Source organism: Myxocyprinus asiaticus, chromosome 26 (genome assembly GCF_019703515.2).
Source record: "Myxocyprinus asiaticus isolate MX2 ecotype Aquarium Trade chromosome 26, UBuf_Myxa_2, whole genome shotgun sequence".
NCBI lineage: Eukaryota > Metazoa > Chordata > Actinopteri > Cypriniformes > Catostomidae > Myxocyprinus > Myxocyprinus asiaticus.
The window spans coordinates 11,107,127-11,133,989 of NC_059369.1; the positions used below are offsets into that span (position 1 = coordinate 11,107,127).

At 40.5% G+C, this 26,863-nt stretch overlaps 2 protein-coding genes across 2 annotated transcripts; one reads left to right on the forward strand and one right to left on the reverse strand.

Annotated features, from left to right (window-relative positions):
- The first annotated feature begins 11,185 nt into the window (after positions 1–11,185).
- Positions 11,186–19,213, forward strand: LOC127416767 (F-box only protein 40). Its single transcript, XM_051656320.1, is given in 2 exon segments — positions 11,186–14,467; positions 18,579–19,213. Coding segments are annotated over 2 exon segments (1,185 nt in total). The 5' UTR covers positions 11,186–13,480; the 3' UTR covers positions 18,777–19,213.
- Positions 19,214–19,332: 119 nt separating this feature from the next.
- On the reverse strand, positions 19,333–26,013 carry ttc36 (tetratricopeptide repeat domain 36). The gene is made up of 3 exons (XM_051656331.1): positions 25,821–26,013; positions 25,424–25,612; positions 19,333–19,715 (listed from the first exon to the last, which is right to left on the reverse strand). The coding sequence occupies exons 1-3, from the start codon at positions 25,924–25,926 to the stop codon at positions 19,456–19,458; spliced, it is 555 nt and encodes a 184-aa protein (XP_051512291.1). The 5' UTR covers positions 25,927–26,013; the 3' UTR covers positions 19,333–19,455.
- Between the last annotated feature and the right edge of the window lie 850 nt (positions 26,014–26,863).

Sequence of the window (26,863 nt, forward strand, 5' to 3'; positions counted from 1 at the left end):
GGAGGAGTGACGCTGCCAGGCCCAGTACTCGTGGTATGCCCCTTTTCAGGTGAGCTCGTGTACTTGGGCTTAGTGCTCCATATGTGCTGATTCCCCCCTCGGTAATCCCGTATGATGCGTTTCCACTGTTCGGTTTCCCCTCAGGTGAACCCTATGTCTCCCCTCGTCAGAGCTCTGCTCTGCCTCGGCCACTGTTGCTGTGTACCCTCTCCGTAGATAGGGTCCTCCCCAGTGGCATCATAACATATGTGAACTTCCCCGTCGGTAAGTCCATGTGAGGTATTCTCCACATGTTAACCTCCCTCCGGTAGGATGTGTTCTCCGTAGTGCTCTCCCTCCTGGAGAGGGAAGAGCACTTCCCCAGCGCTATTCTAGCAGGTGCTCGGCAGGAAATTACTTAATACAAAAATCAGCACTTGGAGCCACATGAAAACATCGGAGACCAGAAAACAAAAACCTCCATTATAAATGATAAAACACTTCTGCATTCAGGCAAACAAAATTGCAATGCTCCCTTAGCTTAGCCATTATTCGATTGTCCAACATCTCTTTGCAACCAAATTGATAACCAATGTTGCAACACTACCATTTTTTTCTGCAGTCCTACAACTTTCAAAAGAGTATAATTTTAGTGTTTTGAATACCTGCCCTGCAAAAAATTTGCTAAACAAGATTTATTATCATCTATAGGAATGTTGATATATATTTCCAATATATCCTATATGTATATTGAATATTCAAGGAATATTCCGGTTCAATACAAGTTAAACCCAATCAACAGCATTTGTGGCATAATGCTGATCACCACAAAAAAAATATATGCAGTATAATACAAAATTTACAGCACTTACAAATGTTACAGCACTTAAAATGGAAGTAAATGGGTAAAACATTTGGAAGGTTTAGAGGCAGAAATGTATAATTATATTATACTTATAAAAAATTTATTTATCAATTAAAGGGGTAGTTCTCCTAAAAAATTAAAACTCACCCCTGTGTTCTTATTGCCCCATGTAACTTTCTTTCTTTTTCATAACACAAAAGAGCGAAACTAAAAAAAAATAAAAATGAAAAAAAAATGTCCTCTGTGATGTCATACAATGACAGTTTATGATGAACACCTCTTCAAGCTTTAAAAGGACGCAAAAGTATAATTCAGAAGTCTAATAAATTATTCCATGAGACTCATGTTAAGAAAGCATACAATAAGGTTTGGCAGGAAACAAACCAAAATCTAATGTATTAATTAGTGAAACTGTTAACCGACCATTGCTCTCCCCTGTGAGTTCATGAGACTACACAAGAGGAACAGAATGCACAGCCCCTGCTCAGAGACGGGGCGTTCAAGCGAAAGCCCATTTTGTTTGTCTAAAAACAGGTCCGCAACAGCGATACTAACAACAGAACACAACACAGCTGCAAACAAACCAGAGAACAGAACTTACTAAGCAAGATGCATTTCTATGCCCAGATTTATTTATTTGAAATGAAGTTCTTAATCAAACTGAGAGAGATAGTCAGAGGCTGAAGGCAGCCACAGTCACATTGTGTCCTAAACTGACGGCAAACAACGCACGATAAAAGGTCTCTTTCCTATGTTAATCAGAGTTTTTGTTCTAACCAGCCGTGACGAGAGACAGTACATTCTGTACGCATACAAACTGCTCTATAAATGTAACATTCATACAAACTCATCAGCAGGCGCGGCACTAGGGGTGGGCTTACCAGACTTAAGCCCCGGATGTTTCAGGGAAAGCCACAAATGTTTTTATAACCTTGTACCAATCACAAAGTTTTCATGTGCGCAGTAAAATAAAATCCATTATAACCACTATTTTTCTCGCTGCGCATCAAACAGTGTCTCCTTGTTTTGTGCTTACACTTCTGACAAGAACTGCCCACTCAGACATGAAGTGCTAATTAACATGTAAACTGGTCATTCGTCTATAAGAATTTACATATGATCCAGTCAATGAGATTTTAACTTTTGGATGTAATTACCTGGATTGCTTTAGATACATAGTTCGTAGATGTACATTTATTAGAATATTGAAATGGATATTTGAGGGGGCCTGGGTAGCTCAGCAAGTAAAGACGCTGACTACCACACCTGGAGTCGCAAGTTTGAATCCAGGGCGTGCTGAGTGACTCCAATTGGCCCGGTTGCTAGGGTGGGTAGAGTCACATTGGGTTAACCTCCTCATGGTCACTATAATGTGGTTCTCGCTCTCAGTGGGGCGCGTGGTGAGTTGTGCGTGGATGCCACGGAGAATAGCGTGAGCCTCCACATACGCTAGGTCTCTGCGGTAACGCACTCAACAAGCCACGTGATAAGATGCGCGGATTGACTGTCTCAGATGTGGAGGCAACTGAGATTCGTCCTCCGCAACTTGGATTGAGGCGAGTCACTACACCACCACGAGGACTTAGAGCGCATTGGGAATTGAGCATGCCAAATAAAAAAATAAAATAAAAAAATGGATATTTGAAAAAAGAAAAAGGAAAACAGCCTCAGTCGGCATCAGCACTTCAACAGTAAGATGCGGCTGCTTCAGGTACTGTATGTGGAACTATACAATTTTGCATTGTCAAATGAGGCTAACTATTTTTTGCTTAACAACCATGTAACTGATAAGCGACAACTGTAGATTTTATCATGTTATTTTCATTTTTTTTTCTCTGATTTCTGTTTGTGAGGAACTAAAGCTAGTGATGTTTCTGACTAGCCTTTGCACAGCCATAGTCTTCACAGAAAATACACACACACACATGTTGGTGCGGCTATCCTTATGAGGAATCTCCATAGACATAATGATTTTTATACTGTAAAAAATATAGATTATATCCCCTAACCCTAACCCTACCCCTAAACCTAACCCTCACAAAAAAACTTTCTGCATTTTTACATTAAAAAAAAAAAAAAAAAGTTTAGTATGTTTTTTTTTTAAGAGATTTGAATTATGGGGACACAAGAAATGTCCACATAAACCACATTTATAGCATAATACCCTTGTAATGAACAGTTTGTAACCTACAAAAATGTCCTCGTAAACCACCCAAACCCACACACACAAACACACACACACACACACACAAAATGATTAAATTAATGCTCCATTTCTTTTTCCGTAATATCCACGTGTGGATCGTGTAGCCTGTAACAGGCTTTCACTTGATCTGATCTGGATGCATAATATTATTTGTGTAAGATTTTTCTCTATGTTTGATTATAATTGGCTTATGTGTGTGTGTGTATGTGTGTGTGTTCTGCTTTGTGAAGACTCACCCCATCACTTCTGTGTGGGTGTGTTCCACATTGTGGCTGACTGATTGATTTTATTTGATAAATAATAATAATAATAATAATAATAATAATAAAAAGTCTAGTCTAAAAAAAAAAAAAAAAGGTTTCGTCTAACACCCATTAATTTCCTATGGCGGGCCAACATTGACCTGGAACAGTATCAAATAAATCAATCGGAGCACAATCAAATCAAGTCTTGTATTACTTGTAAAACTTGTATTGAACCTGGAACATTCCTTTTATAAAAGTGAAGGTTTATCATTAACTCTATAGCCTGCATCTCCATATAACATAATACTATAATATATTACTTCTTATGTGATTTATATGTTGCTTCCAAAACATAATGGTAGATAGTATTTTTTGTCCGAATACGCAGGTACTTTTGAATGGCTGTCTATGGAGAAAGGTGCATTTTGCCCTCATATTAGTGCAATTACAGCATCTAATAGCAGGGTAAACTACCGAAGCTAAACAGACAAACCCTGACCCCAGGGAGTGCACCACTGTCAAAATCCTCAAGTTTAAGAAGTATTTTAAATCTGCAGTTTCCCATCAAACTCAAAGTTTTCATTGACTTGTCACAGAGAGCTCTGAGACTCAGTGTAGCCTGACCTTATTGAGTAGATGTTTTTCCATTTGATGTGCTGACCTGCGGTCTTGTCTTCTGCTTGTGTTGTAGCTGCTGCTCTAATCTGTTATTATCCCGTCTGCTTGAAAGAACAGCTTCACTATAATGCCTGATTTAAAATTTCCCTAATTTCTGGCCTGCTTCACCATGTTCTTCATTAATAGCAAAATCAGACAAAGTTTCATGTCCCAGGGGAACCTATAAAATGTATTTCCTAATTAAGTAGTATTAGTAAAGACATCATCGCAAGGTGGCTTTAAATATTTTTTGATATTGATAGTGCAAGACTGCAAGCAGATTGTTTGTTGAAATTTATATGATCAAACACTTATATGCATGGGCAGATTTTTATTTTTTATTTATTAGTTTTTTCTTCCTTCAGGTTGAATGAGAGAAACACATTGACAAAAAAAGGTCATTGTTGTGTCAAACAAAACTGTGAGTGCACATTTTTATTTTATTTTTTTTATTTATTTATTTATTTTATGGTATAGCATATTTAAATAAAGCAGAAATTTATATTTCTAAATTTCTAAGTAAACTTCAAATATCTACAGTTCAAATTTGCATAAACTGTGGCCAATTAAAAAATAAATGATGATGAAATGATAGCTGTATTTGTTTCTTCTTTACTCAGTAGAGCTGGCAATCATAAATGCTTCCAGATTATTTTTGCATCAGTTCATAAGCATGTCCGTAAAATACTTCTGACTATCTACTGAAGTCTGCATATATACCGAAAACTGCCTACTGTTTATTTTTTATTTTTTTATTTAAAAAAGTTTTGGTAATATTTTGGATAATAAATGTGGTTATATTGCAATTTTAATCCAATTTTGTATGAAATTTTCGTAACATTTGGTAGTCTGGTCAAAAAAAAAAAAAAAAAAAAAAATCTTCCAATTCATTTGTCACACTGGAAATGAAAATTCAGGTCAATGTGTGACTGCACAGTATGCCACACGTAAAGAAAATGTACTATACTATATGCTGCAGAAATAGTGAGAGTAGTATGATACTAGGCTATTCTGAACATAGCCAATAACTTCAGGCAGTCAAGTGCAATCTGTAATGCTCACCAATCTCGCTGTGCATGAAAGGGCTCTACTGGCATCTGGTGGACAATATATGTAATAAGATCATTGTTATATGCTTTATAATTTTCAATATATAGGCCAGAACCTATAATAAAGGGCAGTTATAACAACATTGACTCTCCTGTTGTTATTTAAGTATATCCCATGTTTATGGACCAGCATATTAGCATTTGATTATCTATTCACCCACCTTTACACACTTGTTCAAAACTCCATTGTTAATAAATGGCAAATGTCCTCATTATGAAGGTGGTAGTTCAAAGCTATTGATCAGTCTTGACAATCAATTATCACTGTATACAAATGACAGTAATTGTGTGTGATGTAATATAACCCTGTCTCTCAAAGGCTTAGTCACACTGGCCTGACAAGCTCTGTTTCATCTATTTATAACAGTCGAAACAGAGGAGATATTTACAACCACACAGACTCATTCAAAACAAACAGTTGTGCTACCATCATCAGGACAGCAAAGGGTAAGTGAGACTGACCTTCATTTATACTTAACAATAACAAAGTCACCTAGAAGTGAATTGTGGTGGTCTTTCACAGTTTAAGATTTATGCATTGTGCAAAAGTATTGCCATAACAACAGGTAAACTTCTTTACTGGTTGAAATTCAAAGGTCATTTAATGCAGTGTTGTTTGCATTGTTTATACAGGCATAGCTTTCATGGGGCTTGATCTAAACAAATGCATTCCAAATAATCAAGATACAATCACAAGAAAAGTTCAAAGAGGTTATCTATTCAAACAATTTTTGTTGTGTACATTTTACATCTTGCTCTTCAGTGAAACATTATTTGATTTGCAAATGTTTATGTTAAAACATGTTATGTTTTATTTTGTGTCTAGTCTAGAAAGACAAGTCAATAATTTACCAGACTATAAAAACACTGGAACGTAGCCAAGACTTGTTTTCTTTCAATATCTATTACCTTGTCTCATTTCAGAGTCATACACAAGAAATTTCTACAATCATGGTACGCTTCTGCTTATTTCAGGTTTCAATGAGCATGTTAACATGTACAATCTTACACTGATTATCCTTAATAAGCTGACAAAGCATAAGGGAATGTAAACTCCTTAAACTGTTTTCCTTTATCGAGGTAAGCTAAACTATGGAAGCCCAGGAGTGTCATTTACAAAATAATGAAGGAATAAATTATCAATCTAAAAATTTGAATAAATATACCAATTTATAAATGGACAAATAAATAGACACATTTAAATGTGTTTATTTAATTCACATTTTAAAATGTACTTATTTAGCAATAAAACAGCACATTAATAAGTCATTTTTAAAAGAACCTTTAAAATTGCATTTTAAAAAGGTATTTGGCAATTGCTTTTTTTCATCCATTTGCCAGTTGCTTTTCTTCGTCCATTTGCCAGTTGCTTTTCTTTATTGTTTGACTTTTCCTTTTCTTTTACCATTTGTCAATCCATACCTGCTGAAGCCCAGTAGCAATAAATGAGTACATGAATGAGTCTTTTAAATGCACTTTAAAGGTACGTTTACACGACAACGATGTACTAAAAACAGAAAAGTTTTTCCTTTGCGTTTTTGAAAAGTTTCGCGTACAGACGACAACGTTGTCAAAATGATCCGCATTCACACGGATCCGCGAAAACGACTAAAAAGCGCTGTATTATGCATGCCAGGCCAGTAGTTGGCGATGTCACTTTGTAAAGAAACACTATGCGCCTGCGCACATAAGCATTCTTCCACAGAGCGGTGAATACATACAATGATGGTGAAAGCATTGAGAAATTTTGTCTGGACAAAATCTTGAGCAGCATAAACACAGTCCTGTAGTCCTCCATTGTGGTTTTGAATGTCTCACGCATTGTTTTGAAGTACTCGCGTGCATGCCTAAAGACTGAACACGTAATACGCGTGCGCATGACGTCATTGTTTTTGTATGTTTACACGGAGACAATAACGGCATCATTTTCAAAAACTTGCACTTTGAAACCCGTTTTCAAAAGTTTGTGTTTTCAGGCCTCAAGACGCCGTTGTCGTGTAAACGAACAGCCAAAACGCATAAAATGTTTTCCATTTTTTGTTGAAAACGTTGTCGTGTAAACAGCCCTTAAAAGAACCTTTAAAATTGCATTTAAAAAGGTGCCCAGGAGTGCCAATTAAAATGAATGAATACTGCGCATATGAAACGGATGCGAAGCATATCAGAAGTTAATGGTGGCTCATTCACTGTTGCTGTGAAATGCTGAATGCGGCCCTACCCGAGTGTGCACAATGATATGTGTCCGGGATGGGAGCTGGTAATCTTGATGCTGTCAACAGAACCAGCTTCTCAACCCACGCCCCGAACTGAAACACATGCAGCAACTGCAATTTCCTCACACTTCACCGCTTGAGATACTGAGCCGATGAAGAATTCCGCCAGATCCTGTACTAAAGCAGCTCGGTAAAGTTGCCACGCCATATAATTAAATCTTTACCAAATCTATACCATTCAAAAATGAACATTTGTGTTGGTTCATTGTTTGAGGTATTAGACATAAATTATTTGGCTGTATGACTTCACTTTTCACCCCATGAGGTCCAAATCGCTCGGTTTATGCTGATTTGTGCCATTAAAAGAAACACTGTAATTATTTCCCTTCCTTAGATATAGCAAGAAACAAGAGCAGTGACGTCACTCCAAATCGCTCCGAACCGGTGTCGTTCGTTTGTGCTCTATTTGTGCTGTCAAAAGAAACATCATAACGTTTTCCTTTCTTTGTATTAAACAAGATAGCTTTTGGGAGCCGTGAAATCGTGCAGCCTAAACCCAATGTCAATCACTCTCACCTGTCTCCATCGTTTGTGCTCGCCTCTGGTTTGTGCTGTGTTTGGTATAGTTGAAGCATTCATTTTTTGGCAAAAATTAATCTTTCACCCCATCAAACTCAAACACATCTCTTTTTCTCTGTCAGGAAATATCAGATATGGTCTGGTATTTAAACCAGGGATGAAAACTACTCACCTTTTAGCTAAAGTCACCTTTTCTGAAATTTACCCGAATTGTTTGCTAAAATTTCTAAATGAACAGTGTGCAAAGCTGGAATAGACAAAAGGCTACACTGAAGAAGTTAAAATATAAGATGATTCTGATTTATTTTGTTTTGGTCACTGCATAATTTCCATACTTTTGTGTTACTTCTTAGTTTTGATGACTTAATAGCCTACTCTAAATTCTAAAATGTGCAGTAACAAATAATAAAGGATAGGCAAGTGTGATCAAATGTTTCTAAAGAGGGGCCGTTCACATTGAGCGTGTTTTTGTGTCCATCCGTGCTGTTTTATAATTGATTTCAACATGCGCTAGATAGACGTCTTTGGCTTGTTCGTGTTTTTAGACACCATGTCAAGTTTAAAAAGAACCTAAACTGTTAAACGTACGTCTCGAGTCGAGTCACCTATGTTTGATCTTTTGTGGCGCTGCGTGTAATTTTAGGGCATCTACAATGCATTCCAGCATGTGAACGGCACCTAACATGTTTTCAAACATTTCACTTAAATTTCATAGAAATATTTTGAATATTAGCTAACATATAGGACTATGAATTTACACAAACACCGTCAACGCAAGTTGTGCCAGCTTCTAGTAGAATTAAAATGAATAAAAGCACATTCAGAGCTGAAAACTGTGGCTGTATACTTGCGAAAAAATGTCGGAATAATTAATCTATATAAACATGATGTACAGCTTTGTTCAGCAGTGTCACATATAGCCTTTAAACAAATCTTAATTTTTAGCACAAACACAGACAAATTTTGCTGTTGCTTCTGGAGTTTGATGGGGTGAAAGATTACATTTTTGTCAAAAAATTAATGTTTCAATGATACCAAACACGGCACAAACCAGAAGCGAGCACAAACGATGGAGACAGGTGAGAGTGATTGACATGGGGTTTAGCCTACACGATTTCACGGCTCCCAAAAGCTATCTTGTTAAATACAAAGAAAGGAAAACGTTATGATGTTTCTTTTAACGGCACAAATCGAGCACAAACGACACTGGTTCGATTTGGACCACATGGGGTGGAGAGTGACGTCACTGCTCCCAAATACAAGCTGTTATTTCTAAGGAAGGGAAATAGATACAAGATTAATTTGATGGCACAAATCGAGCACAAACAAATGGCACCAGTTCGGAGCGATTTGGAGGATATGGGGCGGAGAGTGACGTCACTGCTCCAGAAAAGTTTCTTGCAATATCTAAGGAAGGGAAATAGATATAATGTTTCTTTTAACGGCACTAATAGAGCACAAACGAACGGCACCGGTTTGGAGCGATTTGGACTACAAGGAGTGGGAAAAATAATGTCTAATATCTCATACACTGAACCAGCACATATCAGCACAAACGAATAGTATAGATTTGGTAATGATTTAATTATATGGGGTGCCAACTTCACGGATGTTACTAAAGTAATTGCTTCTCTGCACTGCCTGACCTTACAGATATTCACCTGTTTCATTATTGTATGACCGCTCTCTCTGCCATATTGTGAACAAAGCCCAAATACTGTACCCTCAAAATGTATACTGTACTATCGATCATAAGCACGGGGACACGATGAAACTGTGCTAAACTGTTTCTGTTTATAAAGCTTAATAAATTGTTATTGTCTTTTTTTTTCTTCCAGTAAAAGCTATTTTAAGTGACTTTCATTTCACACAATTCTAGCAGTGAAGGTGTAAAACACTTTTTGGTTATTGCTTTTTTCTCTCGGAAAATGTCTGGCCTAAATCTGGAACATTTTACCTCAAACATCTTTGATATGTTATTTGCCATTATCTGTGTCAGTTAAATTTTGCCTATAACATAATCGATTCAGGTACAATTAAAATGTAAATTCATTCAAAATTCAAATTAAAAATGTTAAATCCATAAGATCCAGACTACAACTGTAAAAGAGGAATGTGATAAAATCATGTGTACATTGTGTGTTTAGTTAATTTCAGTCAATAAACATCTTTATGGAGATGAGCACAACAAAAGATTAAGCACAAACTTTATTTGCAACATTATAAACAGATATACACAGCAGGTTGGTGTGGAATATATATATATATATATATATATATATATATATATATATATACATATTTCATTTTGAAGGAGACACTTTCATAATACACATAAGTAATACATTAGTTTAAACACTACCATTTGTCATTTGTTCCACAAAAGTGTGCTTGCTTGCCTTGTCTGTATCCTCAGCTAACTGTTATTCCGAGAGTCTGCCTTTTCTCGATCATACTGTACACAGGCAATTATTTTAATAAAAATAAAATATTTAACGATGATCATACAGTGTTTTTAAAATTAATGTGATAACTGAAAGGAGATGTGAGTTTTATTCAGTATATGTTCTGGATAGTCCATCGGATTTCTCCAGCGACTCCATTGCCCTTGCTCACCTCCGTCGTGTGTTTCATTTTCGGGGCACGGGTCGAGAGGCTGGTTCTATTGACAGCATCAAGATTACCAGCTCCCATCCTGGACACCTATCACTGTGCACGCTCAGGTAGGGCAGGTTCAGCATTTCATAGCAACAGTGAGCGAGCCACCATTAACTTCTGATATGCTTCGCATCCATTTCTTATGCACGGGATTCGCAGATCCAATAATATCACAAACTGCTTGTACACCATCTTACATCCTCTTCGAGTGGGGAGAGGGGTTGTGTCTTATAACTTAGTCGAAAGTTCATTGGTTGCTCTCACGAGTCAACAGTCCAATGGCATTTTTTTATTAATTCGATCCTCAATTGGAGAAAGAAAAGGAAAAGCAAAATGAAAAAGAAAAGCCATTGGCAAATAGATGAGGAAAAGCAATTGGCAAATGAATTACGAAAAGCAATTGCCCAAATACATTTTTAAAATGCAATTTAAAAGGTGCTTTTAAAGTGCATATAAAAGACTCATTAATGTACTCATTTATTGCTACATCTAATGACAATTTAAACATGAAATATGATTTATTAATGCACAATTTTATTATTAAATATGATTACATTTTAAACATGAATTAAATAAACACATTGAAATGTGTCTTTTTATTTGTCCATTTATAAACTGACTTATTCAAGTTTTTATTTTCAAAGTAATAGATTGATAATTTATTCCTTCATTCTTTTGTATTGGCTCTCCTGGGCTTCAGCTGAAATGGATTGACAAATGTCTATAGGCATGCGCGCGAGTACTTCAAAACAATGCGCGAGACATTCAAAACTACAATGGAGGACTGCAAAATTTCTCAATGCTTTCACCATCGTCATTGTATGTATTCACCGCTCTGTGGAAGAATGCTTATGTGCGCAGGCGCATAGTGTTTCTTTACAAAGTGACATCACCAACTACTGGCCTGGCATGCATAATACAGCACTTTTTAGTCATTTTTGCGGATCCGTGTGAACGCGAATCGTTTTGACAACATTGTCGTCTGTACGCAAAACTTTTCAAAAACGCAAAGGAAAAATGTTTCCGTTTTTAGTACATCGTTATCTTGTAAATGTACCCTTAAAGTGCATTAAAAGTGCATTTAAAAGACTCATTCATGTACTCATTTATTGCTACTGGGCTTCAGCAGGTATGGATTGACCAATGGTAAAAGAAAAGGAAAAGTCTAATAATAAAGAAAAACAATTGGTACATGGATGAAGAAAAGCAATTGCCAAATGCTTTTTAAAATACAATTTAAATGTTGCATTTAAAAATGACTTATTACTGTGCTGTTTTATTGCTAAATATAAGTACATTTTAAAACATGAATTAAATAAACACATTTAAATGTGTCTTTATTTGTCCATTTATAAATTGGCTTATTTATTCAAATTTTTATTTTCAAATTAATGGATTGATAATTTATTCCTTCATTCTTTTGTAAATGGCACTCCTGGGCTTCCATACTAAACAGCCTAAGCTGCTTAAACTGATCGGCACACGTAGATTTGTTCCCATTACCCTGATTTCACCTCATGCAATTTGTGTGTTGTGTGCATATCTGTTTACGTTTTGACATCAAAAGCAGAGAATAACATGATGACTTCAAATCTCATGTAAACATGGTTTTATTTCGTTGACAGATATTTTAATTAGTTTCCCTTTCAAAAAATATAGAGTTCTGGCAAAAAGCCGCAAATTTGCCACAAATTAGCCCATTATTGTTTTCACATGTATATGAGCTTGTGATTCATTGCAAGTGTTTGCCAGAGGTTTGCAGCTCTTCACCAGTAGTGGTGAACCTGCAGCAAACCTTTGGCAACAATGGACAGTTTACTGCAAGTTTGCCACAATGCTCATTTGTATGTGAAAATGATCAGTGGTGAATTTGCAGCAAGTTTGCGGCAAATTTGCCATGAAATCTCAATTTTTGTAAGGATAATTTTAGGTTGTAAGTAGCATTTTGATGTGCATGTAAACACACTCAATGTTGTCATCCACTTCCGGTTTCAAACAAGAAAAGTTTTAAGAGCAAATACAATATACTAAAAATAATGTGATTTCCTGTGGGACATGAATACTCTCTAAATTTTTTAGAATATGTTTTGCATTGTCACCCTCAGGGCAAGAACAGAAGCACCAGCTCTGGCCTTCATCCACACTGTGAAAAATGTCATAACCAGCACTGCAAGCTTCCCGTAGATATCTCAACTTCCTGCGTCTTCATTTCCTGCCACCTGCAGTGCGGAGCTGCCTTCCATCTTTGTAAAGAAACTGAGCATCGTCTTCTCTGCCCAAAGGAAATTGTACCCTGCCTCAACTCTGGCTATGGCTGTCCCATGACCATGACCCGTCAAAGGCTTGCTAAGCACCTGGAAGTCTGTCCTGCCAGTGTGGTCTCTTGTAGCCTGGAATGGAACCGATGGCCTGTGAGCAAGATGGATATGACCTTCTACAGGCATGCCCTGCAGGATCCAAACTGCACAACCCAGCTTGATATTGCTATGGCCCTTAGAGATCAGAAGCTTCTATTTCGCTCTATTAAGATGAAGACGCTCTTCCCAGAGTTGACAGAGAAGATGGAGGAGCCTGAAGCTCCAATGGATGGGGCTGTTGGAGGTGTTGATCTAGAGCAGAGGGAGTCTAAGACCTTCAACCCACAGGATGTGTTAGAGAATGGTCTCAATGGTGAAGAGGTAGAGGAACTAACCCAAGAAGAGTGACTAGCTCTTGCAAAGAGCAGAGATGTGGCCTGCTTGGAGAACTACAGCATTTGGGAGAGAATGTTTGCGAAGGAGAAGGAAGGATGCAAGCAAACTGTGAAGAATTTAGAGGATAAAAATATTCTGGACAAGGAAGACTCAAGTGTGACCCCTCAAGCTCCCCATGATTCACAAGATACTGAGCTTTCAAGAACAGGTTTAGCCCCATGACAGGATGGCGTTCTTGAAAGACTTCATAATGAGGTGAATGTGGCTGAATATAACATGTACCTGGTGCATAACGGATGCATGCTTATCAACTTTGGCCAGCTGGCTGCTTGCACTCCGAAAGAGAAAGATTTTGTTTATGGAAATTTAGAGCCCATTGAGGTTCAATCCTTACACTCGTTCAACGTGCCGACCAGTTACCGAGCCAAACGAAGCCACCTCAAGGATCCATCCCGAATGGTGAAGAAGACAGACCAGAATATTGACACATCTGATTTAGGGATTGCAATAGAAGAGCTCCCAATTGCAAATGAGGTAGAGGCGACATTGCTGTGTTCTCTCGAAATTGAATTGAAAGGTCATCAGATAAGTGAGACTGTTGGAACCGATGGGTTGTATATTGATTTTGGCACCCAGACCTATGACTTCCCTTCTGCTCCATTCAAAATGGAGGCTTCCTTGGCGGATGTTGTTGAGGATCAACCTCAAAACCTACATGTGCAGATTCAGACCGAATGTGTGACCAGAAGACACAACAAGTCATGCTTAGTCTTCACCTACATCTGTTGTCAAACTTTCAGGTGAGACGAATATGCCTGGCACTTCAGGAATGTGCATGGAGACATCCAGTCTTGTCTTACTTGCTGGTTTACACAGCGATGTCCACTTGCTTACCTGGGCTGCACCTTCAGCCAAAGTTATTTTCGACCATCTAAATGCAGAGCCACTGTCATCTATGATCTGGATCTTAGCACTTTCATCCTTCAGCCAGAGGTATCAGCATCACTTTATAAGGGAGTAAAAACCGCTAGCAGTGAGCGGAAGCGAGCAAGGAATTTAGACTCTCTGAGCAGACTTCCTTTTAAGATCTTACAACACATTGTGGGTTTCCTGGACAGTGTGTCTTTGGGTCATCTAGCTCAGGTCTCTCAGCTCATGAGGGAGGTGTGTAGTACTGTTCTACAGCAGAAGGGCATGGTGTCCCTCAAATGGGAGAGAAAGACCTACTCTCATGGTGGATTCACCTGGAGGGCCCAAAAAAAGGTCAATTCTGTACTCATATTCTGTTAACTGATGCCAGGAAGATTTTGAAGGACTGTTTCACCCCCGAAATTCTTTCATTATTTACTCGCATTCCAAACCTGCATGTTGTTGTTTTTTTCCCAATTGTAAAATCAAAAGGAGATTTTTATTAAGAATCTTAAGGCAGCTCTTTTTCATTCAACACTAGTTCATTGTGACCTCTTCTGCCAAGCTCCAAAAAGGACAAAGAAAAACGACAACATGAAAGCACCATACAATTAGTCCGTATGACCCTTTAACAATAATCAAAATTTCAGAAGTCATACAGTAACTTTGTGTGAGAAACGTACTTTTCAAATATAAGACCTTAGTTACTGCAGCTCTCAAAAATCATTCCCCATTCGGCATTGTAACAAGATTACTAGCTTCATGGGAAAGGAGGAGTCAGGAATTGGCTGAACGGTCAAAATAATATTTAATGAAACAACAAGACACACAACACAAGCACACACACGGCAGCTGTATGTCTCTCTCTCTCTCTTGAACTGCCACATCCCACTGCACTTATACCTCTCCTCGGCTAATTAGCCCAATTGGGGGCCGGCCGTGCATAGTCATGGCCCGGCCTCACCCTCCTCCTCGTCACAGGCATATTTACTGCAAAAAAAAAAAAAAAAAAAATTCTTACTTAGTGTTGTTCTCTTGTTTTCTGTGTCTGTTTTCTTTATCATTCTTAAAACAAGATGCATTATATTTAAATACAGGAAGTACAGGACAAGAATACTTGTTTTGTTTTTTTGCTCGACCAGGTATGCCTGCGTTCATTCAACATGACGATCACACGGGAAGTCGGCATGTTGTTTCCACGAGTTCTGGTACACACAGTCGAGCGCCATCTCCTACCACACATTTTTGCATCATCTCCAGCATATTTATCTTCCCCTGTGGCACGAACAGAAGCTCGTTCCATCAACTGTGTGGAATGCCCAGGTTCAAATTCCCTGTTGAAACCAGGAAGTAATTGTATGTGCATAATCAGGTGACGAGTGCAATTTGGATTTTGCATTTTCCACATAAACTTTTTACTTCACTGATGGTTAGGTTAAGGTTTGGGATTTGGGGGATCAGTTTATAAAATATACATATAGTTGGCAAGTAGGCCCCGCCCTCTCGTGGGGGAAAGCAAAGCGCTGTTATCATAGTTACTCATACATTCCTATGAGGAAAACGGGGAGAAATATCCGATAGGTTTGGCTATTTTAACAACGAAAAACATGACGAAAAGCTGTTGTGTAGTTTTTTGCACTTCTAACAATGCCAAAAATCCATAAACTGATTTTTTATTACCCGCCAACTGACAGAAATATAAGCCTAAAGAAGAGCACTGCGGCTGCTGTTCAGCCATAAAGTATTTTCTTAGCAGCGCCAGGCCACCCCAAGACAAACATGTATGTGTGTCACATTAATATTTTGTCATTCGATTGGTATCTTAAAACATTTTTATTTATACCTTGCAATATGATTGATGATTAATGAAATGACTGTACACATACAATAGCTCAAATTTCACATTTCACAGCAACTTTACCAGAAACCCCATTTACTAAACACTTTGCCAAACCAAACTTACCGAGAAATACATCTCCTGAGAAATGTTTGATTGATTAAACATGAAAAAAAAAAAAAAAAAAAGCAGTGCTCCACTCCGATCATGACAAGTTTTCTCATGTATCTTGTCTTGTTTTCTGGTGTTAACTCATTATTATGTCTCTGCTGGAACCGCTGGTGTGAAATGATAATCGATTTAGTCTTAAATCTGCTCCGATGTTTCCCAAATACATTAAAGCACATATCCAGCATATGTTCCACAGCAGCCACAGTGCTTTTCTTTGGGCTTATATTTCTGTCAGTTGGCAGACAAAAAAAAAAAAAAAAATCAGTTAAAATAGACACATTTGTCAGATATCTCTCCCCTTTTACTCATAGGAATGTATGAGTAACTATGTTAACAAGGCTTCGCTAAACCACGCCCCCAGGTATGACGCGTTGCCGACTGTATCTATACGCCCAACAACACTTACCGCTTTGGCCACTGGGGACAGTGTTTTGCATTTCAGTAAGCACACACCGATTTTAGCTGAAGAAAAGTCAACTTACTGTTTCCGATTTCACTGTGAGATCAGTCTGTTTCATTTATGACACAAGAACCAATTTGTGAATAACAAGTCATTGGACTCTTTTATTGTGATTTTAGTCTTTTTTGGAGCTTGACAGCTATGGTCAGTATGAAGTGTCATTGTATTTAAAAGAGCTGCATAAAGATTCTTCAAACATTTTATTTTTGTGTTCTACAGAAAGAAAAACAGCATACAAATTTGGATTATGACAGAATTAACATTTTTGGGTGAACTATTTCTTTAATTACTCACAAGAAGACTTCACAGTCAGCCAACACAACCATGTGCACAGTCAAAAATCGATATGGACATACCTTCAGTGCTTTCCAGTCCTGTCTTTTTATTTCAGGAGCATTAGGAGTGTTGCAGTGCATGATAAATATTTTAAGTACGTATGAACACTGTTGTCTGATTTCTGAGGTATGTGGGTCAGATAGCAACAAAAATGACATGCATGGGTCACATTGCCATCCCTGGCTCCATGTCAGTCAGACAAACACTACTGAAAAAGTTTCTAGTGCATGATGGGTGGCCACTCTTTGTTTGCCGATTGATCTTAGTGTTCAACCAGTAGGGGGGTAGTCTCACGTAGCCAGACCTGTGACTAAAACAACAAAGGTCTGGATGGTATTGCAGCTTAAATTGGCCGAGAACCACCCACTTAGACAGGAAAAGCCATCAAAATGACACGTAAAGTGATCAATCACAATAGTTTTGTCATTTCATGCTGTTTAGTGGCAGGGTTAACTAAGATATATCATACCATAATAAATGCATGGGGGGAAAATATAATTTGGGCAGTCTGCAACAATTGCACAAAAAAAAAAAAAAAAACACAGGGAAAAACAGCGAGAAATGTGTAGAGTGTCTAAGTACTGCACAGAAAACCTAAATACAGACTATTTCACAGACAGAGGAACTAAGAAAACAAAGCAGAATATGCAGTCTTTACTTGCTAATATGTGCCTCAAACGAATCTCTGAATATCTTCACAAGATTTGATGTCACTAGACTGGAAAATCCAATGATAATTTCATCCTCAAAAGCGCTTGATGTATTAAAGGGATAGTTCACCCTAAAATGAGAATTCTGTCATTATTTACTCACCTTCATGATATCCCAGGTGTATATGACTTTCTTTCTTCACTAGAAAACATTTGAAAAAAATAAAATAAATAAAAAAAACAACAAATATCTCAGCTCAGTAGGGCCTTAAAATGCAAGTGAATGGTGATCCAATTTTTGAAGCTCCAAAAATCACAGACAGTCAGCATAAACGTCATCAATACACCTCCAGCTGTTAAAATAACGTTTTCTAAAGCAGCATGATCGCTTTTGATGCAAAAAAAGACAAATATTTAAGTACTTTTTTGGACTCTAAATCATGCTTCCAGTCAGAAGCAGTACGCGCGTGTGACAATCTCATTGGCATTTGAAACACGCGAGAAGTGAGGCACATGAGTCACAGCCAGAAGAGCAGTGCTGTTTGCAAGTGAGAAGGAGGAACGCAGTGGCTTGGTTACAGTGGCTTGGTTGGTTTTGGTTTAGATCTGTATTTATCTGTTTCTTCACTCACAATGGTGCGTTTTCTGTGCTTATCCTGGATGTCTCAACTGAGAGAAGAACATGAGATTACGTCCATATCATGGCAACGGTAATACGTCACATGAGAGATCTCGTGAAGCTTACCAGAAGCGATGATTTAGAGTTAAAAAGTACTTAAATATTGATCTTTTTTTCACACCAAAAGCAATCGTATCGCTTAAGAAGACATTATTTTAACTGCTTCAGTCGTATCTATGATCTATGTTTTTGCTGACTGTCTGTCTATCTATCTAGTTTTGGAGCTTCAAAAATCGGATCACCATCCACTTGAAGAACCTACTGAGCTAAGATATTTTTTAATTTTAGCAATAACACTGATTGATCTTTGAACCTTCCTCATCTCCTTATAGGCATGGGAGTTTAGCACTCTGTTCTCTCCAGTGGATGAATGGGTTTTTGAAGATGTCCCTACCATGGCAGAGCACCTGAAGGTCTGCCCTTTCTACCAGACAGAGATCAGGAGTGAACCTGTGGCTTTACCCAACATGATTGACCTCCAAGAAAGAAAAGGAGAGTTCCAGACTTTGGTCAACAGTCCTCACCACTGACAACAGAGAGGGAGATTAACATACTACTATGTAAAACAAACTATTGGACATTCACATAAAGTGACAGTTTGTATATAAATGAATATGATGCATTTTTAGAGGGATTCATATGTTTGTCAAGATGCACCGCTTATTGTTTTTATGTTTTTGACATATCTTGGGTGATCTCTAATGGCAGAAATAATAAACTGTAATAAACACTGTCATGTACTGTGGTCCCAAAAAGTATTTGGACATGTAAGTCACACTCAGAAATGTATGAATGCAGTTGCAAAAAAATAAAAAATAAATAAATAAATCTAACCATCTAACCAAAATTCATCCAACCATCCACAATTTTAACTGATTAAAACTATTATAGTACATGTGTTTTCCAGTGATGTCATAGTTTTGGGTATTTCATAGTCCAGATATCTCCATAAACCAGTGATATTTTACACTGCACCTTTTTAATATTTTCTTTTAATGGATATCTGTGTCCTGTCCCCCAATCAACAAATGGGACATCAGAGAGAGAGAGAGAGAGAGAGAGAGAAAAAAAGAAAATATATGTATATCTATATATATATATATATATTGACTTCAGTTAACAAGTACAACTTTAACAAATTAATGCCTTCATTGCAGAACAGTGAATACATTTATGAGGGTGATTTTATATATGCCTTTTTCTCCATCTCTATTGCATCTCTGGGTTGCGTAGTTTGTTGATGACCTCTGACAGCATGCGGTTGCATAGGGCAGCGTAGGGGTTCAAGAGTATAGCCTGCTGCCGGGCAAACTCACTGCCAAGACCTGCTGCTCTCTGAAAGTCCACCTGAGCCTCCTCATCACGGCCCGCTAACCTAAGGAGGAGCCCACGCTGGACCAGAGCCTGGCAGGCTGATCGTCCAGCACCCCTGCTCAGAGATATGGCATGTTCCAGATCATCAACAGCACCTGGGATGTATTACAGAAGAGTTCACTAAGATTAAATATTTTCATTTATTCTCCATTTTGTTTCTCCAACTTGCATTTTCTTCCTTCTGTGAATCACAAAAAGGAAATCTTAGGCATAATGCCCTAGCTTCTGTCTTTCATGGAAGGAAAGTGGTGGATTAAGACTGCCAAATTCCAAAATCAGCCTGATCTCATGAACATTAAGTGACCATGGCAACATTTATGCAAACCAAATTACTTGCTGCATTACACGTTTGGCTGCAGGTTGGAATGGCATGAGGGTGAGTAAATGATGACATAATTTTCATCCTTGGGTGAACTATTCCTTTAACCCACATGAGGAAAAATGGGATATTAATGCATACTATTGTATTTACTAATAAAATACTGATTTCCTCAACCATTTTCTGAATAATAACAGAAATCAGTGCAACAGCTTTAGTGCTTAAATTCTTTTAATATAAAGCAAATTAGTAAAAAATAAATAAATAAATAAAAAAAGTCAATTGTATCATTTTGCATAAAAAAAATCAGTATTATAATTAGATAGTTATTTTATGATGGTCTCTAAAATAAAAAATAATATCAGTATTTATGCTAGGAACTAAAGCCCTATTCAGATGGCAATTGTTACTCAGTGTGACATCTGTAAAAGTAAATTTTCATGGCTCCACTGTGATAAAACTCATGCGTTCGGATGACAATTAAATCATGGGGGATGAGCGAGACTTTTTATTGATCACATGATTGCAGTTGCACTTGTTATATGGAAAATTCATCAATCCACAAACTGTGTCCTCTGTATTTGCACGGAATTACAATACAGTGAAAATAAACATTTTAAAGCATGAGGGAACCACGCTGCAAAGCGCTGCGGACATTTACAGTGTACATTTTCACATATGTAGCAAGCCAAATTCTTGTGAAGAGCAATTAAACAAATCAAGAAACTGTAGGGACAAGACTGTGTATCAACGCAAGCCAAATAAATTTGCCAACGGGGGCACACGTTTCGTTACCCGCATCACTTCAGTTGTGCCTAAATGCATGCAAGGAGAGATAATAGCCGCACATATCAAGGACAGTAAAGATGGTTCAAATGAAATTTGAGGAGCTATGGTAAAAATGGTTCCCTATCTGTCACTCACTCGACGTTGTGTTGATGTAGTGACACTAGCAGTCACTCTTGGGAGCCTCAAACACCTCTGCTTTTTGAAAAAAGGCCAATGAGAATTGGCGAGTGGAATTTGCATGCCACTCCCCCGGACATACGGGTATAAAAGGAGCTGGTATGCAACCACTCATTCAGATTTTCTCTTCTGACCCGAGCAGTTCTATTCACTGAAGCTGAATTCATCCGCGAAGTTAATTCACCTCATCTGCTGGATTCTACGGTGCATTTCAGTGGCTTCTCCCCCTCTGCTCCCATGGAGTGCAGAGAACACCCCTGGGCGCTTCGGCAGAACAACTAAAAGAGTATGTTCTAAAAGAGTATATTTTCTTTCTAAAAGAGTGGCACACACGGAACGTCTTTTTAAAGATGACTTTCTGTTTGTGTGTTATTCCTGGTTGCGGTCATTATCTCTCCGCTTCTGACGGCCACAATCGCTGTCTTATGTGTCTGGGTGCTGCCCACATGGAGACATCGTTCGTGGATGGGTCTTGTCCTCATTGCGAGAACATGACAATGGTAACATTGTGGTCACGGCTTGCATTCGTAAGAAATTAAGCCACCCCAGTGGCTCCCCACCTCGGTCCTTCTACCTACGGGTATGTGGCCGTGCCGGTTAGCACTGGGGGCGATTTGGGGACCTCAATGGACCACCTCCGCCGGGTATCCCCCCATGGACCTCCCATTCCCCAGCATGCTCGCTTGCCACAGTTGGCTCATCTCAGGGCGAGTTCGACCTCTCGTTCGGAGCCTGGGAAGAAGACGAGTTATCAAGCGCAGCATCGGAGAGCAGGCTCATCCAGTCGGATGCAGAGGCTTCGACTGGGCTTCCTCCTTCGGGAATGGTCGCCCAGTCCCAGGCCAACGTGGAACATGCTTTCCCGGGCGTCCGTGAGTGTCGGGCTAGAGTGGAACCCTCCACTCTCCCCTGAACCCTCACGGCTCGCCGATTGGTTCCTGGGCTCGGGGTGCCGCCCACAGCCACGCCCTGCCCCTGTTCCTTTCTTCCCGGAAGTGCATGAGGAGCTGATAAAATTGTGGGAGGCACCTTTTACTGCCCGGTCCTGGTCTTTCAGCTCCCCCGCTCTCGCCACCCTCGATGGTGAAGCAGCCAGGGGGTATTTGGTGATCCCCCAGGTGGATAAGACCCCGCACCCCGTCTGCTCATCGCCAAGGGCGTCCTCCTGCAACAACATTACCGGTTCCGCCGCAGCCTGCCCCTGTGTCCCGGCCCCGGCGTGGAGCCAAACACAGAAAGCAGACACCACCCGTCTCACAGCCGGCCGCTAAGAACCCAAGGAAGGCTTCGAAGCACCCCTAAGATGGGCGACCCAGGGGCAAGGTGACCCGCTTCTCTGGAGCTGGTGAGCAGACCACTCCATCCCCTGGTGGAGGGCTGGGAGGAGAATCTTTTGTTTCGTTTTCATTTAATTTCACCGCATGCCCAAGAGGCTGCAGTACCCAAAAATTCAACAAAAGAGCGGTTTTCTTGTTCCCTGGGTCACATGTCCGGTGCACACGGCCGTCGTCATGACCACCGTCCACCATCCCATCTTTGCAGGTATGGCGCTCCAGCGGCGGTCCCCCCACCCTTGTGCGCCCAGGTGTGGCACAAACACGCCCACACAGGATTGGGTCCGGTGGACTACGAGGACGAGACTCCTCCTACCCCCTCCTCGGCCAATCTTATGGTGGGTGGCAGGAGCCAGGTAAATGCTTCGATGTCCCTGGGCTCAGCATGGCCACAGGGCTCGAATCCCCTCAACGTGGCACCTCGAGCTCCGCCCTGCCGTGAGGCCCCGCCTGCCGGTACGTCCGATTGATCATTCCCTTGGTCCCCCTAACCCGGAGATTGGGCACGTGGCTCTTTGGCGCTTTCCAACCTGTCGCGATGGCTGACCCAGACCGTCCGACTCGGCTACGCGATTCAGTTCGCCAGGCGCCCGCCCATGTTCAGCGGCGTCCGCTTCACCACGGTGAAGGGCGAGAACTATCTGCATCCTCAACTATCTCGATGACTGGCTAATCCTAGCTCACTCTCGAGAGTTGCTGTGAGCAAACAGGGACCTCGTGCTCCGGCACATCAGCCGACTGGGGCTTTGGGTCAACTGGGAAAAGAGCAAGCTCTCCCCGGTTCAGAGCATTTCTTTTCTTGGTTTGGAATTGGAATCAGTCTTGATGACAGCGTGCCTCATGAACGAGCGTGCACAGTCGGTGCTGAACTGTCTGAAGGTGTTCAGACGGAGGACAGCGGTTCCACTGAAACTTTTTCAGAGGCTCCTGGGGCATATGGCATCCTCAGCGGTGGCCAAACTGCTCGGGTTGATGCATATGAGACCGCTTCAGCACTGGCTTCAGACTCGAGTCCCGAGATGGGCATGGCGTCGCGGGAAACATCAGGCCGATCTGTCGCAGCCTCTTCAGCCCTTGGACCGACCTTGCATTTCTACGGGCAGGGGTTCCCTTAGAGTAGGTCTCCAGGCACATCGTGGTTACAACAGACACCTCCAAGATGGCCTGGGGCGCCGTATGCAATGGGCACACAGCCACCGGCTCCTGGACTGGCCCACGGCTGCGTTGGCACATCAACTGCCTAGAGTTGTTGGCAGTACTGCTCGCCCTGCGGAGGTTTCGACTATTGATCCAGGGCAAGCACGTGTTGGTCCGGATGGACAACACAGTGATGGTAGCGTACATCAACTGTCAAGGCGGTCTACGCTCCTGTTGCATGTCGCTACAAGCCACTCACATCCCGGGCGACCTCAACACTGCAAAGTGACTTGCTGTCACGTCAGGTTACCCTCAGGGGAGAGTTGAGACTTCACCCTCAGGTGGTCCAGCTGATTTGGAGTCGATTCGGTCGAGCACAGGTAGACCTGTTTGCTTCCCTGGAATGCTCCCACTGCCTGCTTTGGTACGCCCTGACCGAGGCACCCCTCGGTATAGATGTGCTGGCACACAGCTGGCCCCCTGTACAACACAAATACGCATTTCTCCCAGTGAGCCTACTTGCACAGACCCTGTGCAAGGTCAAGGAGGACGAGCAGCAGATCATCCTAGTAGCACCCTACTGGCCCTCCCAGACTTGGTTCTCGGATCTCATGCTCCTCGTGACAGACCCAGGATCGGTGCTTTCCTTCTTGCAGGAGAGGCTAGAGGGGTGGTTGTCCCCCTCCAACCTGAAGGTGTATGAAACCGCTATTTTGGCTCATCATGATGCAGTAGATGGCAAGTACTTGGGGAAGCACGACTTGATCATCAGGTTCCTGAGAGGCGCTAGTAGGTTGAATCCCTCCAGACACTTGGTCATTGACGCCATCGCGATGGCATATCAGGCTCAGGACGTGCCACCCCCTGCGGGGTTACAAGCCCACTCTAACAGGAGTGTGGCGGCCTCCTGGGCCCTGGCCAGTGGCGCCTCTTTGGTAGACATCTGCAGAGTAGCGGGCTGGGCAACACCCAACACATTTACGAGGTTCTACAATCTCTGGGTTGAGCCGGTCTCATCCCGTGTATTGGCAGGCACGAGCAGTTAAGTTCCGGGACAACTGGCTGGGTGTACTGCTTGCGCATAGTGCCTTTCCCCTCGGCTCCTCAGCACAAAACCTGAATGAGTGGTTGCATACCAGCTCCTTTTATACCCGTATGTCCAGGGGAGTGGCATGCAAATTCCACTCACCAATTCTCATTGGCCTTTTTTCAAAAAAGCAGAGGTGGTTTCAGCTCCCAAGAGTGACCCCTAGTGTCAATACATCGACACAACCTCTCGTTCTCTCCATCAGGGAACAGAGGTTACGAAAGTAACCAGGATGTTTTCTTATGTTTTATCTATCAAAATGATGGACATCATTTGGAATTATCTGTCACTGTTTAAAAAGTGAAGGTGGAAATCAAACATTTTAAATAAGATAGACATTAACCCGGCAACTTTTCTACATTAAAATATGATGTATTACAATTTTATTACATTGCTGCCATAGTAATGGACTATTTAAAAAGTTTACATGATCTGGCTCTCATTTTTCTTTCCCTTCAACTTAAGGGTTCCCACTTCACTGTGGTGGATCGTCTATGTCATTTTATTATTGTGAATTATTTCAAAAATTTCTGTTACAAAATCCTCCAACTTTCACAACTTTTCATTACCGCGAGAGCTGTTACCACGCGCAGCGCAAACGTACGGCACTTAGCAGTGGTCAAAACAGATTTCCAAAACGGCATTTGGATTATAAACTCAGAATGTGGATTCAGACAGTAATTAAATTAACACATGACCTTGGTGTTTGTCAAAAAACAGTAAGTAATTTGGCCTGGAATTTTTTTGCGGGAGGTGGGAGAAAAACACTGACATTTCAGATTCGGACGGCAATAAAATCACTGACCACCCCCTGTAAATGCTGGAATTACCCCACGTCCCCATGTAAAAGAATTGCCGTCGGAACAGGGCTTAAGGGTTTACGGTAACTGAGGGTTAGACATATTTTAAAACTGCCAGCTGATCCTGACAGATAAAGATTATGCTCATAAGACTTCTAACCTTTAATGTCTCCCTGCAGACGTTTGGTCTGGGCTCGGTTGTTGTAGGCTGAAGCCCTCTGGGGCAGGACACTGATGGCTTGGTTAAAATGCTGCAGTGCAGTGTGCAGATCTCCAGACTCAGCAGCTAAAACTCCCTGTAGTTCCAGATCTTTCACTTGTTTAATTAGCTCTGGGTCAAACTCACTGTCTGGAGCAAAGAAAGAAACATAGTAGGTGTAGAGTTCACAATGATAATCCGTTTTATAGTGTTTTTCCTTTTCATTACAGAAAGACCAGATGTTATCTCTCTATCTATCTATCTATCTATCTATCTATCTTATACACTGTTCCATAAAAGCAGCATGCACCATAATAGAGTATGAGTACTGTAAGTCTTAATGTAATCTTAATCTTACCATCATCGGTCAGCTCATCTTCTTGGTTTGACCCAGTAATATCTCCAAAGGGGCTGGTAGGGTTAAAGATGGCCTGTAAAACTGCTCTGTCATGTGCTGAGGCCATTTTCCTCTGGACAGTGGACTAAAATAAACTAGCAATCCAAAATGATGCTTTTTCTAAAGTTCCATGGTTTTATGGGGAAAAGAGGAGCTGCCTGCATAACTCTTTCCAGCACTCAGCACTAGCCAATCAGAGGAGGGGGTGGTATGAGGACTTTGATATGGTGCAGCACACCACACATCTGTGTTTGATTAAAACAGCTGTGCAGCTGTTAGATGTCAAGGAACTGCCCGGCTGGTTATTTCTGAAAGCAAAAGCTGAAATCCTGCTTTTTCTAAGCTTTTTTAATCTTCAGCCTTTTCTTTCTTTTCTCATCAAACTGACATGCAGTGTATGCTACTATGGTCGACATCAAAAACACACTGTTTTAAAATGGATCAACCTGGTCTCACAGAATCACGTTACTATTCCTACATGCATGCAAATTTATTTTTATGTGGCTCGTTGAATGTATCGCTGCACTTTCCTGGTGAAATAAACACAAGAGGTAGGGTTGCACGGTAGACCAGTGCTACAGTAGTATCGTGATACTAAGGGTGTGTTTACACGACAATGATGTACTAAAAACGGAAAGGTTTTACCTTCACATTTTTGAAAAGTTTCGCGTACAGACGACAACGTTGTTAAAACGATCCCCGTTCACACGGATCCACGAAAATGACTAAAAATGCTGTATTATGCATGCCAGGCCAGTAGTTGGCAATGTCACTTTGTAAAGAAACACTACACGCCTGTGCAAACAATGAGGATGGCGATCGCTGATCATAGTAGTGATGCAGTAAGTCTACACTTTGCTGGAGAAGCGTCAATAAACTCAGAATCTTGAGCAGCACAAACACAGTACTGTAGTCAGCCATTGTAGTTTTGAATGTCTCGCGCATTGTTTTGAAGTACTCGCGTGCATGCCTATAGACTGAACTCTCAAAATTATTCAATAAAC